Raw genomic sequence first — 12507 nt, 5'->3', positions numbered from 1 at the left:
TCTCCCGTCCTCGCGAGGACCTCGCGTCTCGCCGCTCGCGTCTCGCGTCCCGTCCCGTATCGCACGCATGTAATGTATATACGCGCAACAGGGCCGGATTCCCGCGTCGACGCCCACGGGCCAATTTTTCCACCCGCGGAAAAACATGTCAGCGATAAAAATCCAGAGAGTCTGAGAAAAAAGAAGAGACGAAAAAAGATTCATCAGATTGTCGAGAATTTATTGCCAATCATCAGCAAAGTCTGTGAAAAAAAAAAAAGAAATTATAAGTCTTCGAACATAGAGAAGCGAAATCGAATCGTCGAATTTCAGTCTTAGTTAATGTTAGGACTTGATATTAAACCTATTTAAAAGAGACACACATATAACTCATATCTTTTTGCCGCGAGTATTTCAATGCTTGATATTCGTTAAAAAAACTTTAAATGTCAAAAAGACGAATGAAAGCCGAGAAAAAAATGGATTTAATCGATTTGTGTAGTTTGAAATTCTGTATAGTAAACAAGTCAAGCCGGTTGAGTTAATTGCCAATAAGTCAATCAGAATTTGACGGAAGTTACTAATGTCGATCCATTTCTATCAATAAAGATTAATTTTAATTTCAGTTTAACTTGTCTTTTCCAATTTTAATAGAAATAAAAAATATAAAGAGTATAAATTAAACCGAGACTTAATCTTGACGTTGAAGAAATGTGGACGTTAATATCGATGGGAGCTTGACTCAACCTGGGGACCGCGACAGATTTAAATCCTGCACTGCGGCATCTCGCTGATTATGCGGCGCACACAGGCGCGGGTACATACCGCGCGTCAAATCGGCCTCGCATCCATTGGTCGCCGCGTGTCAACGTTATTCCGCAAATACAAACGAGTATTCTTGGAACGGGAGGGCACGCGCTCGCGCCGATTGTTTATGCGCGAAATCTATTTAAACGGGCTTCGGATGATCCCGCAGGAAGGGATTGATCTGCACAATTCTTTGGAACCCTAGCGAACCTACGGGCTCGAACTCGGCGATCGAACACTGCGGACACTCACATACAACCGCTCACCGTTATACAGACACACAAATACACATTACCATTTTTGCATTGCAAAGGACCTGTTATTTCAATTTCGTTCATCGCTGTTACAAACCCCACTGAATGTAAATACATGAATGTGTCCCTCTTTATTTTTTTCATGTAGCTCTTGAACTCTCTAATTCGGCATTAAACTTCCTCGTCCAGGAAGTTTAGAAGCCTCTTCTTGGTACAGGAGAGGACAAAAAACGAAGAGAAGAAGCTGCGGCGTTTCGGATGATTTATTATTCGCAATAAATGACACGGAAAGAGAATCCGAAATCTCTTTGCAGAGTCTCGTACGTTGTTCGACAAGGAATTAACTATTTAATATTTAATTGCAAACTCGGGAATCATGTATCTACTGCGGTCATAATATTCCTAGAAAACAAATGATATGTTTATTTTATTAGAAAAAAACTGAATCATCCACGATCCATCCTTGTGACCATTCCTGCGAAAGTTTATATAGACGCACGTAAAAACAGCTGTTTCATTCGCGTTGGCAAACACACGAGCCGCTTTCGAATCCCAAAATGAGTACCTGCAGCGTCCGATGTTTTCGCTTATTTTGCTGGAAAGAATCGAGTCCTTTTATACAAGAGCATAATACCTGAGCCTGCCGAAAGGCAGAAAAGGGTCACGACAGTTTTACGAGAAACCTTTAATAGCAAATATCTGTCTAGTCTATCCGTATCTGTCTAGTTGAGATGCTCGCTAAAATTGAACTGTATTTTGTTTAGGGTGCCACATTCCTTCTGCTACAAGTTCCATTTTTAGAAAAGTTTACAAGGGATTACTTCGAGCTTACCCCGCCTATAGTCGATGTTTTGACGCCGCTATATAAATGACGACCAGGGCCGTGTATTTCGATATACACTGCGCCGATACTGAAAACCTATAGCATACGTAGCGCGAACTGTAGATTTTCAGTACTGGCAGTGCGTATCTATCGACGATGGCATCTGATAGCATCTTATCTGCGCTAGCGGTCGCCAATGAGACCACGCGATTAACGATCGACGTGACAACTATATGAATTATACCGTCACATTCATTTGCAAAAAACAAAAAGGAAAAAAAAGGAAGCTAAACAAGAGGAGACACGGACGGTATTCTACGGACTCAGTTTGCGTAAAGGTGCATTCGGAATCGCGGGAGAAAAACATGATTTCGATCAACTGATTGATAGCAACGATTAATCCGACCGACGAAATTGCTTACTGAAAAATTTCGAACTATGTATTATATTTATTGCCGGATTATCTTTGATTCGCTATTTCTTTATGTATTATACATTAAGCAAGATTAATTTTTCTAGCCACATTAACAGAATAATACAGAATAACACAATAATAATAATAAATAATAATACTGACAAGTCAATCCGGCGTTCACGTTAGTTCGGAATTTAGCCCAAGCCAAATAACATTCTTGACAAGGTCCAGATGTCAGCTTGACTGATTGTGAGCCTTAACAAAAATTTCACGTCAATTTCACTTTGGAAAGAGTGACACACGTTTACTTAGTACGACATGTGTCATGATCAATAACAATAATTAATAGTGGTATAAAAATAAATTGAGGCAGCAGTGTAATTTAATGTTATATGCGGCGTGTGAAACATTCTTCGCAGATTTTTCTTTATTTATATTACGTAGGATTCCAAGTAACACGCGATGTCTCAGTGATGTAAAATTTAATGAAATTTTCAAGCCTCCAAAATTAACAAAATTTAATAGAAAGTTCAAACGTGTGTATTAAATAATCGATGTAAACTATGCTTATGAATTGTACGAACATAAGTTGACAAATATAATTTTCTTCCATGTATACAGTCGTGGACAGATCGGTTGCGACACTTTTTTTTACAGGTTACTAATATATTTAATATACATAATATATATTAATTTTATATAGGTAACTAATATTTTACAAAATGCGAACCACGATGTACTATCTTTAAGTTATAGTCTAGAGACAGTATATAACACCAATCGCATTTGCAAAATATATATTAGTGCGTTTTGAAACCCATAAAAAAAAAGTACAGTCATGGACACATCGGTTGCGACACTTTCTTTTTTATAGGTTTCAAAACGCTCTAATATTTTGCAAATGCGGACCACGGTTGGTGTTACACTGTCTCGTAGACTAAAGATAGTACATCGTGGTTCGCATTTGCAAAATATTAGTTATCTATAAAGTATATATTATGTATATTAAATATATATTAGAAACCCATAAAAAAGTGTCGCAACTGATCTGTCCACGACTGTACATATATAAGCCCTAATCAGTTGCTAATATCAGCAATTGGTATATTTACCTAATTAATGTACAGTTTCATTAACCGCGATACATTTATCATTTGGGGCGCGTGCACGCACGTCTATATGCACGCCCATATACGCACGCATGTGCGCGTACATTACTCGCGACTGCAAGCTGCAGCAAAGGATGAAATTTTAACGCAAATAAACGACCCGTGATAAACGCGCGCGACGCGACATGTGCGACAATGTGCGCGGCGGGGCCGACGACGACACGGAACTGTCCGAAGGCCGCCTCGTCGCGGAACAGCTGGTCCGGGATGAGGGAGGAAGCGCGACGAGACGAGGAGTGTACCGGTGAAGGACGGACGGACCGTCTAGGTAGTTGTGCGCGCCGGGCGGCGAGCAACATGGAGAACGCGCTGGAACGTCGGACTGTCGCGTAGTGAACCGGCGAGGAAAAGAGAGAGATAGAGAGATCATATCGTCTCGTCGCTCGCCGTTGTCGCGCCGTTTAAATGACACGGCACGATGACGCGGTCGAAGATCCAGAAGCTGAAGTTCTTCGTATTCCTGCTGATCTTCCTGCTGGCGCAGACGGCGGTCTGCGACGGGATCGTTCGGGAGAAGAGGGACGCGCCGTCGACGAACGTGAACGGGAGAGCGGCCGTCCCCGTCGCGGACGTGAACGCTGGCACGAAGAACGAGAGGTTGCCTGACGATAAGGACGGCCAGAGAAACGCGGCCGCTCCGCCGTCCGTCGACGCGAGGAAGCCGGCGCCCGAAGGTAACAGGACGCACGACGTGCGTATAACCTCGAAGGCGCCGGACGTTGCAAACAAAACTGCGCACACCGTGGACACGTCCAATGAGGTTCGTACCTTCGTCCGATCGCGTGACCTTTACAGCCCTCATTTTCGTAAACAACACCCACGACTTTGTTTATTTATTTATTTTTTTTTAACAATAAATTGAATAAACACACGGGTATATCGTGGTGCGCATATCCGAAAGATAACGATCAAACGATCCCGCATGAAAAGACGACGGACGAGAATGTGGAAGAAAATTTTTCTACACGACGCTTCAGGAAGAAAAGTTTATTCTGTATTTTTGACGTTGTCTTCTCGTGTAACAATTCTGTAAAATAAGAGCTTTCGCTTATGCAGTATTTAAGTGGATCCTTGCTGATCTGACGATGCGAACTTGCACAGCTTTTGAATCGAATCATCTTTGAGAACAGGAATTGATCCCGTCTTATTCCATTTTCGAAGTAAAAATGAGAGGCAATTATAGTTTTTTGCATACGCGATGCTGCAAAGATAAATGCCAGCAAGTGGAAAAAAAATTAATTATTAGCTTATTATGCACTGGAATTTTTTTGTTATTTACCATTTCTTTATTGGTGCTTAAGGAAAAAAAACTTCACAAGATATAATCATAATTTATGTACTGCTTATATGTAATAAAGCAGTTGATTCCAGTTAGTATATATAGTGCATAACTAGTAATATTAATGTTAGTACAGGTATCATATCATATCAATATAGTAATTATGAATATAAATGTATATTCTCTGCATTAGTAAATGGAATATTAGCAATATTAATGTTTAATCTTTATTGTTGTATGTGGAGAATGTATTTCTGAACTTCATGTATTATGCTCATAAACATTTTTAACCAAATATACTTTAGGAACAGTCTGCATAATAAAAAATTTGAATCTACAAACAGCACTTTATATACTGCATATATTACATTACTGCATTAAATTATACTATTGTCTCAATTTATTCTTGTACTGTTATTGTTATCGATCATGGCACTTGGACGGAGCAGTCCAGCGAGGGTCACACGTCCTTCAACACTGGTGCTCTTTTACGTGGTTTCTTAGTCTTCGTGGGACTAAGCATCCTTGTCATGGCCTACATCGTGTTCCGTAGCTTTAGGTGCGTCTTACAAACAGATAACAGTATCATAAGAATGACATGCTGCACCAGCTATCTGGTGTACGATAGATTTAACAGCTCAATGGGTTTTTATTTTGTATTGCTCTTATCGACAGGTTAAGTAAGACACGCGCCCAGTTGGTACGAAAATACGGTGTTCTCACGCACAGGCAGGACGTTGAGATGCGACCGTTGCCGCTGGAAGAGGAGGACGATGAAGACACAACGGTTTTCGATGCGAGCAACGTCGTGACGATCAACGCTCAGCATCAGAACATATAAGACGTGTCTGACACACGGTGAACTTATAACGTTGCGTTTATATTATATGTCATTCGTGTAATGTTCTCCGACATCGTGCGATTTTAATAACATTTCAACTAACTTTATTGCGATCTCGTGATATGGGTACACAATAAGACTATCAATTGCGAAACAGATCGAGGCATTTTTCAACGTCTTAAAAGTTATTTGCTTTGCGCGGCAAGATCATTAACGTCAAACATGCATCTGTGATGCACTTATCATTAACATTGTGCTTGTCAGCAGTAGATGTACTTTTCATAAAAAAAAACAAGACAAAAAAAGAAAAAATACAAAATATTTCTACCAACACTCTCCACCCTGTTAATGCTACTATGTGATAACACGAAATTTTAGATATATATCGTCTAAGGAGAAGAGTTAATGGGTGGCAATATCTCTCTACTCTTGTACAGATTATATTTTAATTAATCTCTACGTTGTTGTAATTAAAATTATACAAAAAGACAAGGATTGTCTATATTTTATTTAATTCTATACACATCTTTAATTAAAAAAAATTGCTCATTAATTTGGAATAAAATTTTATTCCAAATATGTATGCATATCATTTTGAGATATATATCTATTGAAAAAATATAAATATGTAAAAGTGAAATTATATCAGAGTTTATCAGATATATTGCTGATTATATACACATCAATAATACTATTCCAATATAATATTAGCTTCAGCAGTACATACATACTAATCCTATTCTAATAATGTGCATCATCTTGTTAAAATGACCTAGTCATGCTTTATAACTCTATAACGATGCAAAAAGTTTATAATCATATAAATTTCCATTTTCATAGATATCCATTTTCAACTGCGTGAACAATCACGTCTGCCAATCTTCGCCTTCCACTTGATGTTTCGATATTAGATAATGTCCATACATCATCAATATTTACTGCCTCATTGCTCTTGATAATGACATCTAAGTCGAACGATTGTGATGAATCCAATAGACAAAACGGAATAGCTTCCAGAGAAAACATTAATCCAACTATAAAAGTCTCCTTCACCTAGTCGACATCAATACAATTTCCTTCTAAAATTTTGAAAACGTAAAATAGACTAGAGAATAGATTTTCTTTACCTCTCTCATAAAAAAGTCCCACGGATAAATCTTTTCCGGGTCAGATCCAAGAGATTTAATGGCGCTGCTCAACTCGGAGTGATAAATTTTTAATATGTCATCATAATGCTCATCACGGAATGACTTCTGAGTGCAGGAGTAAACTAAAAACGACAGATCCGTGATAGGACTAGCGCAACGTGCATGTTGAAAGTCCAGCATTAGCGCTTCTTTTTTATTTTCCCCGATGTCCCGAACTAGAAAGTTCGGGGCCCAACAGTCACCCGCAGATATAACAGACGTCGAAGCATCCCTTTTTTCACATAATTTCGTGCACCTGTCGTAGAGTTCACCAAATTCATAGGAATTGAATTGCTTTTCAGCTTTACTATTGGGATATTCCATCATTAACGCGTGTTTAGCTATACCTATTAGCGTTTTCTGTAAACGAAAGTACATACGCTTTAGTAATAATTATATTAAAATGCAACGTAATGTTACTTACATGAAATCTTTGGAACCAATTCCAGTTATGACTACCGAAGTAGTTTTCTTTTAAATAGCTTGCAAATTCCGCGAATTCTTCTTTCTTTTGGTCCCTGTACGCAAGTGAAATCGCGTGAAATTTCGCCAGGGTTTCTAAAATCACGGTACATTCCGTCCAATCCAGGCAGTTCTGCCTGGACGCCGGTTCAAATCCTAGGGGAGAGACATCTTCCAAGACTATGAAATCATTCTCACCGTCCATGTAAGAAGCCAAGTAACGTGGTATTCGCAGTAGACTGCCTTGTCCTCTCTCCGCTAAGAATTTTTCAATCTTGGGAACAATCTATATATAAAATAACACTCGACTGAGACATTTGTTGCTTGATTATACATAACATAGAATTCATTTTTTTCATAAAATAGGTATCTCTGATTAAACAAAAAGAAAGCTCTAGGTACTATATTCTCACCTTTGTATAGAATATGATTTCGTTACCGAAAAAATCTCCACATCTGAAAGTCTTTCTCCTGCCAATATTTTTGGAAATTGACTTTACAAAGAAATTAACTTGCACCTGCTGCCTCGGACTGTCATCCGTAATACCGTACAGCGTACCTTTGTTAATATGTGACATGTAGTTGTCACCCTTGGCAAATCCCTCGCCAAAATTCCAATCTGTCAATTGAACTTTCTTTCCTTTATATGCCTTACAGAGCACGTCTGCCAGCACTTCTTCCGTAAACTTGTCACTCACGTCGCTCAAGTTAACACGATTTTTAGTTTGACTCATTTTTTTACTTTCGTATTTATTAATACACTTAAAATATTATATGGACAAAATTCGTTAATATTTTCAAAATAGCGAAAGAATTTTAAAGGCGCGTTCATAGCAATGGATACGTCAATCAAAGTTTATTTTTATTACAGATCTCCCTCGTTAAAATTGAAAGAATACAACAAATGCGCGAGCAACTGAAATTTAATAGGCTGACAAAACCGAGAGTGATTTATATAGTACTGATAACCGTTATCTCGCCCGGTGATTTATTTATGGTTTTTCAAGTGTATCCTTCTTGATCTCTCGACATCTCTCTCCTCTTCGTGATAAAAGCGATCTGTAATTCACACGCAAAAGTACCTTAATTATATAATATTATTTCATATGATTTATAACTTTTCTACTGTACAATTTCGGATGCTCGCATTTAACGTATAAAATTTTGCAAGTCACTTCTCTGTGATCGAATCTTCTCGCCGAAGTAAAAAAAGAAAAAGGGTCATTTATGTTACAATATTTTTTCACGCGAGTGCATACATTCGATCATATAATAAAAAGACATCTGCTCGATATTATAGTGATACAGTAATCATACTTTGCGCGAGCATTTCCCGCACGTCGGTCCGCGTCGATCCGATTTGCCACGTGTGACGTACATGTATATGAAATTTTCTATTATAAAGCAGAATGGATCTTGTTGAAAGGTATCAGCTGAGCTCGCGTAGAGGGGACGAATTAAATGAGAAAAGTGGCGACGAACAGCCACAAAAAGAAATACGAACTTCTCGCGTCTGCCCGCTCCGTCTCTCTCCCATCGGCGTTTCATAAACACTGTAAATAGTGTAAATCGTGCGTAGTAATCAAAGAGGTTATGGTAGTAATTCGGTAATTAGTTTAACGATCTCACCTCCAATATTGATGAAATTAGACTCATTTAACGCGTTTTTGCATGAAATGAAATAATATGACAGAAAAACCTGATCTGTGAACCAAGATATTATATTAATTAAAATTGACGATTATTCACAGGTTAGAAAATCTGTCATCGACGAAATAGAGCGACATGAGCACGTGCTACGATTATATTCATATATTCTGTAGCTACGTGAGTTATTATGAAACGGGCACGAAATATAAAATGTTGTATATCTATGCAAAACTTCGCTTCGCATGGAAAGTTATAAACTCATGTGAAACCTCTTTCCGATTATAACGCAAGTTATGACTTATAAGTGTTTACGTGAACGCAATAGGCCTGTTCTTTATAGCTGAACTGTTGCACTAGTGCACAGTTTATCTTTCTCTTTCTATATTGGAAGAAAAAAGATAAACTCTGAACTAGTGCAGCCAGTTCAGCTGTAAAGAACAGGCCTAATGAGAGTTCCGCCCTTTCTATAGAGAGCTGAGAGCTTCATTAAAATTAATATTTATTCCCAGGACAGAGCGAAATGCTTTTTTTCTGCTAGATTTTTTCATTTCTTGGAAAAAAACGCGTCAAATGAGCCCAATTTCATCTATATAAAAGATTGGAGGTGATAGCTAAACTGAATAATTACCTAGATTACAGTTTAATTAGATAACCTCTATTTGTTGTAATTTAAATTATACAAAGGCATAGATTATCTATACTTGATTCGCTATACACATTTAAAAAAATTTTTGCATACAATTTTATTCCAAATATGTAGGAATGTAATTTTGAAATGTATACTACTGAAAAAATATAAATATGTGAAAGTGACATTTTATTAAAATTAATATATTGCTAATTATATACATTATACCTATACTGTTCCAATAATACTAGCTTCAGCAGTACATATATACTAATACTATTCCAATAATGTGAAATCATCTTGTTAAAATTACGTAGTCATGTTTTATAACGATGCAAAATTATAATTACATATAAACTTTCATTTTCATAAAAATCCATTTTCAACCCCATGAACAATCACGTCTGCTAATCTTCGCCTTCCGCTTGATGTTTCGATATTAGATAATGTCCATACATCAGCGATATTTACTGCCTCGTCGCCCTTGACAATGGCATCTAAATCGAATGATTGTGATGGATCCAATAGACAAAATGGAACAGCTTCCAGGGAGAACGCTAATCCAACGATGAAATTTCTCTTCACCTGCAATTGGCATACCGCTATTAGTACAATTTCCTTTTAAAATTTTGAAAACGTAAAATAGACTAGAGAATACATTTTCTTTACCTCTCTCATAAATAAATCCCATGGATAAACTTTTTCCGGGTCAGATCCAAGAGATTTAATGGCGCTGCTCAATTCGGAGTAATAAATTTTCAATATATCGTCAAAATACTGATCGCGAAATGACTTCTGAGTGCAGGAGTAAACTAAAAACGACATATCCGTGATAGGGCTAGCGCAACGTGCAAGCTGAAAGTCCAACACTAGCGCTTCTTTTTTATTTTCCCCGATGTCCCGAACTAGAAAGTTTGGGGCCCAACAGTCACCCGCTGCTATAACAGACGTCGAGGTACCTCTTTCCTCACATAATTTCGTGCACATGTCGTAGAGTTCACCAAATTTATAGGAATTGAATTGCTTTTCAGCTTTACTGTTGGGATATTCCATCATTAACGCGTGTTTAGCAATATCCACTAGCCGTTTCTGTAAGCGAAAGTACACACTCTTTAGAGCAATATTTATATTAAAACGCAACGTTATATCTTATATGGAATCTTATACTTATTACATATTTATATTATATATACTTACATGGAATTTTTGGTACCAGTTCCAGTTATGATCACCAAAGTAGGTCTCTTTTAAATAGCTTGTTAATTCGTCGAATTCCTCTTTCTTTTGGTCTCTGTATGCAAACGAAATCGCGTGAAATTTCGCCAGGGCTTCTAAAATCACGGTACATTCCGCCCAGTCCAGGCAGCTCTGTCTGGACGCCGGCCCGAATCCAAGAGGCGAGACATCTTCCAGGACTATGAAATCATTCTCACCGTCCATGTAAGAAGCCAAGTAACGTGGTATGCGCAGTAGACTGCTTTGTCCTCTCTCCGCTAAGAATTTTTCAATCTTGGGGACAACCTTATATAAATGAATATAAATTAACACTTGATTGAGACATTTGTTGCTTGATTATATACATATAAGATGTACACAATAATTATAAAATCCACTCTTTTTCAAATAGATACATGCATTTCTAATTAAACAAAAAAAAGCTTCATATATCCTTACCTTTGTATAGAATATAATTTCGTTACTGAAAAAATCTCTGCTTCTAAAGGTCTTTCTCCTGCCAATGTTTTTGGGAATTGACTTTACGACGAAATTAACTTGCACTTGCTGCCTCGGACTGCCGTCCACAATACCGTACAGCGTACCCTTGTTAACTGTCGACAGGTAGCTGTCACCCTTGGCAAATCCCTCGCCAAAATTCCAATCTGTCAGCTGAACCTTCTTCCCGTTACACGCCTTAGAGAGGACGTCTGTCAGCACCTCTTCGGTAAACTTGTCACTCACGTCGCTCAAGTTAACGCGATTTTTTGTTTGACTCATGGTTTTTTTTTCTACTTTCGTATTAATAGACTTACGAAATTCGACCAATACTTTCAAAAATACTGCGATTTGTTCGGGATTATTAAATACTGCGATATTACCGAGATTTATTTGTGTCAATTTAAGGAACTTTAAGGGCGTGTTTACACAGCGATGCGTATGTCAATCAAAATCTATATTCATAACAGATACCTCTCGTTAAAATTAAAAGAATACCACAAAAGCGCGAGTGAAACACTGAAATATTAAGCAGGCTGACGGAACCGTTGCGATTTATATAATACACAGCCGTTATCTCGCCGGGCGTGATTTATTATATGACTTTCCAGGTATCCTTCCTTGATAAGTATCTCTCGATATCTCCTTTCCGTGATAAAAACCTGCAATTCACACACACCAAAGTTAATATCTTAGGTCGTTATTATTTAACAGCACAATTATCGGACAAGCGCGTATAAATCGCATGCTCGCATGCCTAACGTAACATGCAAATTTTGCAATTGCTTCTCCGCGATCGAATTCTTCTCGCCGTATAGGAAAGAGAAAGAAACATTTACACTTTACAACAATCGTTCTTCACGCGAGTGTGTATATTCGATCATAGCAAAAAGACGCCCGCTCGTCGAGTGTTGATACCGCGATCGTACGCATGCATTCCTCGCGTGTCGATCCAATCTGAGTCCGCCACGTATGACGTAGAGATGGGATTTTCCATTGTCAAGCCGAACGGATCTCGTTGAGAGGTGTCAGCTGGTACCAGCTGAGCCCGCGTGGAGGGGACGAATTAAATGGTACAGCGGCGAGAGGCCACGCGAGGGGAGAGATACGACTGAACTCTCGGTCGTGTCGTGTCTCTCTCAGGGATTCCGGGTGGACGGCATTTACGACAAATACGACCGTGTGGAGGGGATAGGCCGGCAACGCGTGGCGGCGGCTACGCCGCTGCCGTGAGCCGTCACGTGACACCACGTCACGAACGATGCGTCGCTCGGCCAGCCTCACATCTTATAAGTTAGCA

At 38.5% G+C, this 12507-nt stretch overlaps 3 protein-coding genes across 9 annotated transcripts; 1 reads left to right on the top strand and 2 right to left on the bottom strand.

The window, feature by feature from the left end:
• The first annotated feature begins 3658 nt into the window (after positions 1-3658).
• On the top strand, positions 3659-6059 carry LOC105457134 (membrane protein FAM174-like). The gene is made up of 3 exons (XM_011701619.1): positions 3659-4207; positions 5176-5285; positions 5402-6059. Exons 1-3 carry the CDS (start codon positions 3866-3868, stop codon positions 5565-5567), a joined length of 618 nt encoding a protein of 205 aa, XP_011699921.1. The 5' UTR covers positions 3659-3865; the 3' UTR covers positions 5568-6059.
• A 70-nt stretch (positions 6060-6129) lies between these two features.
• On the bottom strand, positions 6130-9656 carry LOC105457133. 6 transcript variants are annotated; one of them, XM_011701614.1, is made up of 6 exons: positions 8846-9656; positions 8534-8769; positions 7630-8275; positions 7179-7502; positions 6695-7114; positions 6130-6620 (listed from the first exon to the last, which is right to left on the bottom strand). In XM_011701614.1, the coding sequence occupies exons 3-6, from the start codon at positions 7948-7950 to the stop codon at positions 6402-6404; spliced, it is 1284 nt and encodes a 427-aa protein (XP_011699916.1). In that variant the 5' UTR covers positions 7951-8275; positions 8534-8769; positions 8846-9656; the 3' UTR covers positions 6130-6401. The 6 variants fall into 6 exon arrangements, with proteins under 6 accessions (XP_011699916.1, XP_011699920.1, XP_011699915.1 ...); XM_011701618.1 differs by having other exon boundaries at positions 8721-8769; XM_011701613.1 differs by having other exon boundaries at positions 8534-9656.
• A 10-nt stretch (positions 9657-9666) lies between these two features.
• On the bottom strand, positions 9667-12331 carry LOC105457132. Of its 2 annotated transcripts, none has more exons than XM_011701611.1 (5): positions 12047-12331; positions 11169-11869; positions 10692-11015; positions 10164-10583; positions 9667-10079 (listed from the first exon to the last, which is right to left on the bottom strand). In XM_011701611.1, the coding sequence occupies exons 2-5, from the start codon at positions 11487-11489 to the stop codon at positions 9861-9863; spliced, it is 1284 nt and encodes a 427-aa protein (XP_011699913.1). In that variant the 5' UTR covers positions 11490-11869; positions 12047-12331; the 3' UTR covers positions 9667-9860. The 2 variants fall into 2 exon arrangements, with proteins under 2 accessions (XP_011699913.1, XP_011699914.1); XM_011701612.1 differs by having other exon boundaries at positions 12137-12331.
• Positions 12332-12507: the final 176 nt, after the last annotated feature.

The sequence above is a fragment of the Wasmannia auropunctata genome, unplaced genomic scaffold (assembly GCF_000956235.1).
Source record: "Wasmannia auropunctata unplaced genomic scaffold, wasmannia.A_1.0 LD335365.1, whole genome shotgun sequence".
In the NCBI taxonomy this organism is placed as follows: domain Eukaryota; kingdom Metazoa; phylum Arthropoda; class Insecta; order Hymenoptera; family Formicidae; genus Wasmannia; species Wasmannia auropunctata.
This window is presented reverse-complemented; position numbering and strand designations above follow the sequence as displayed.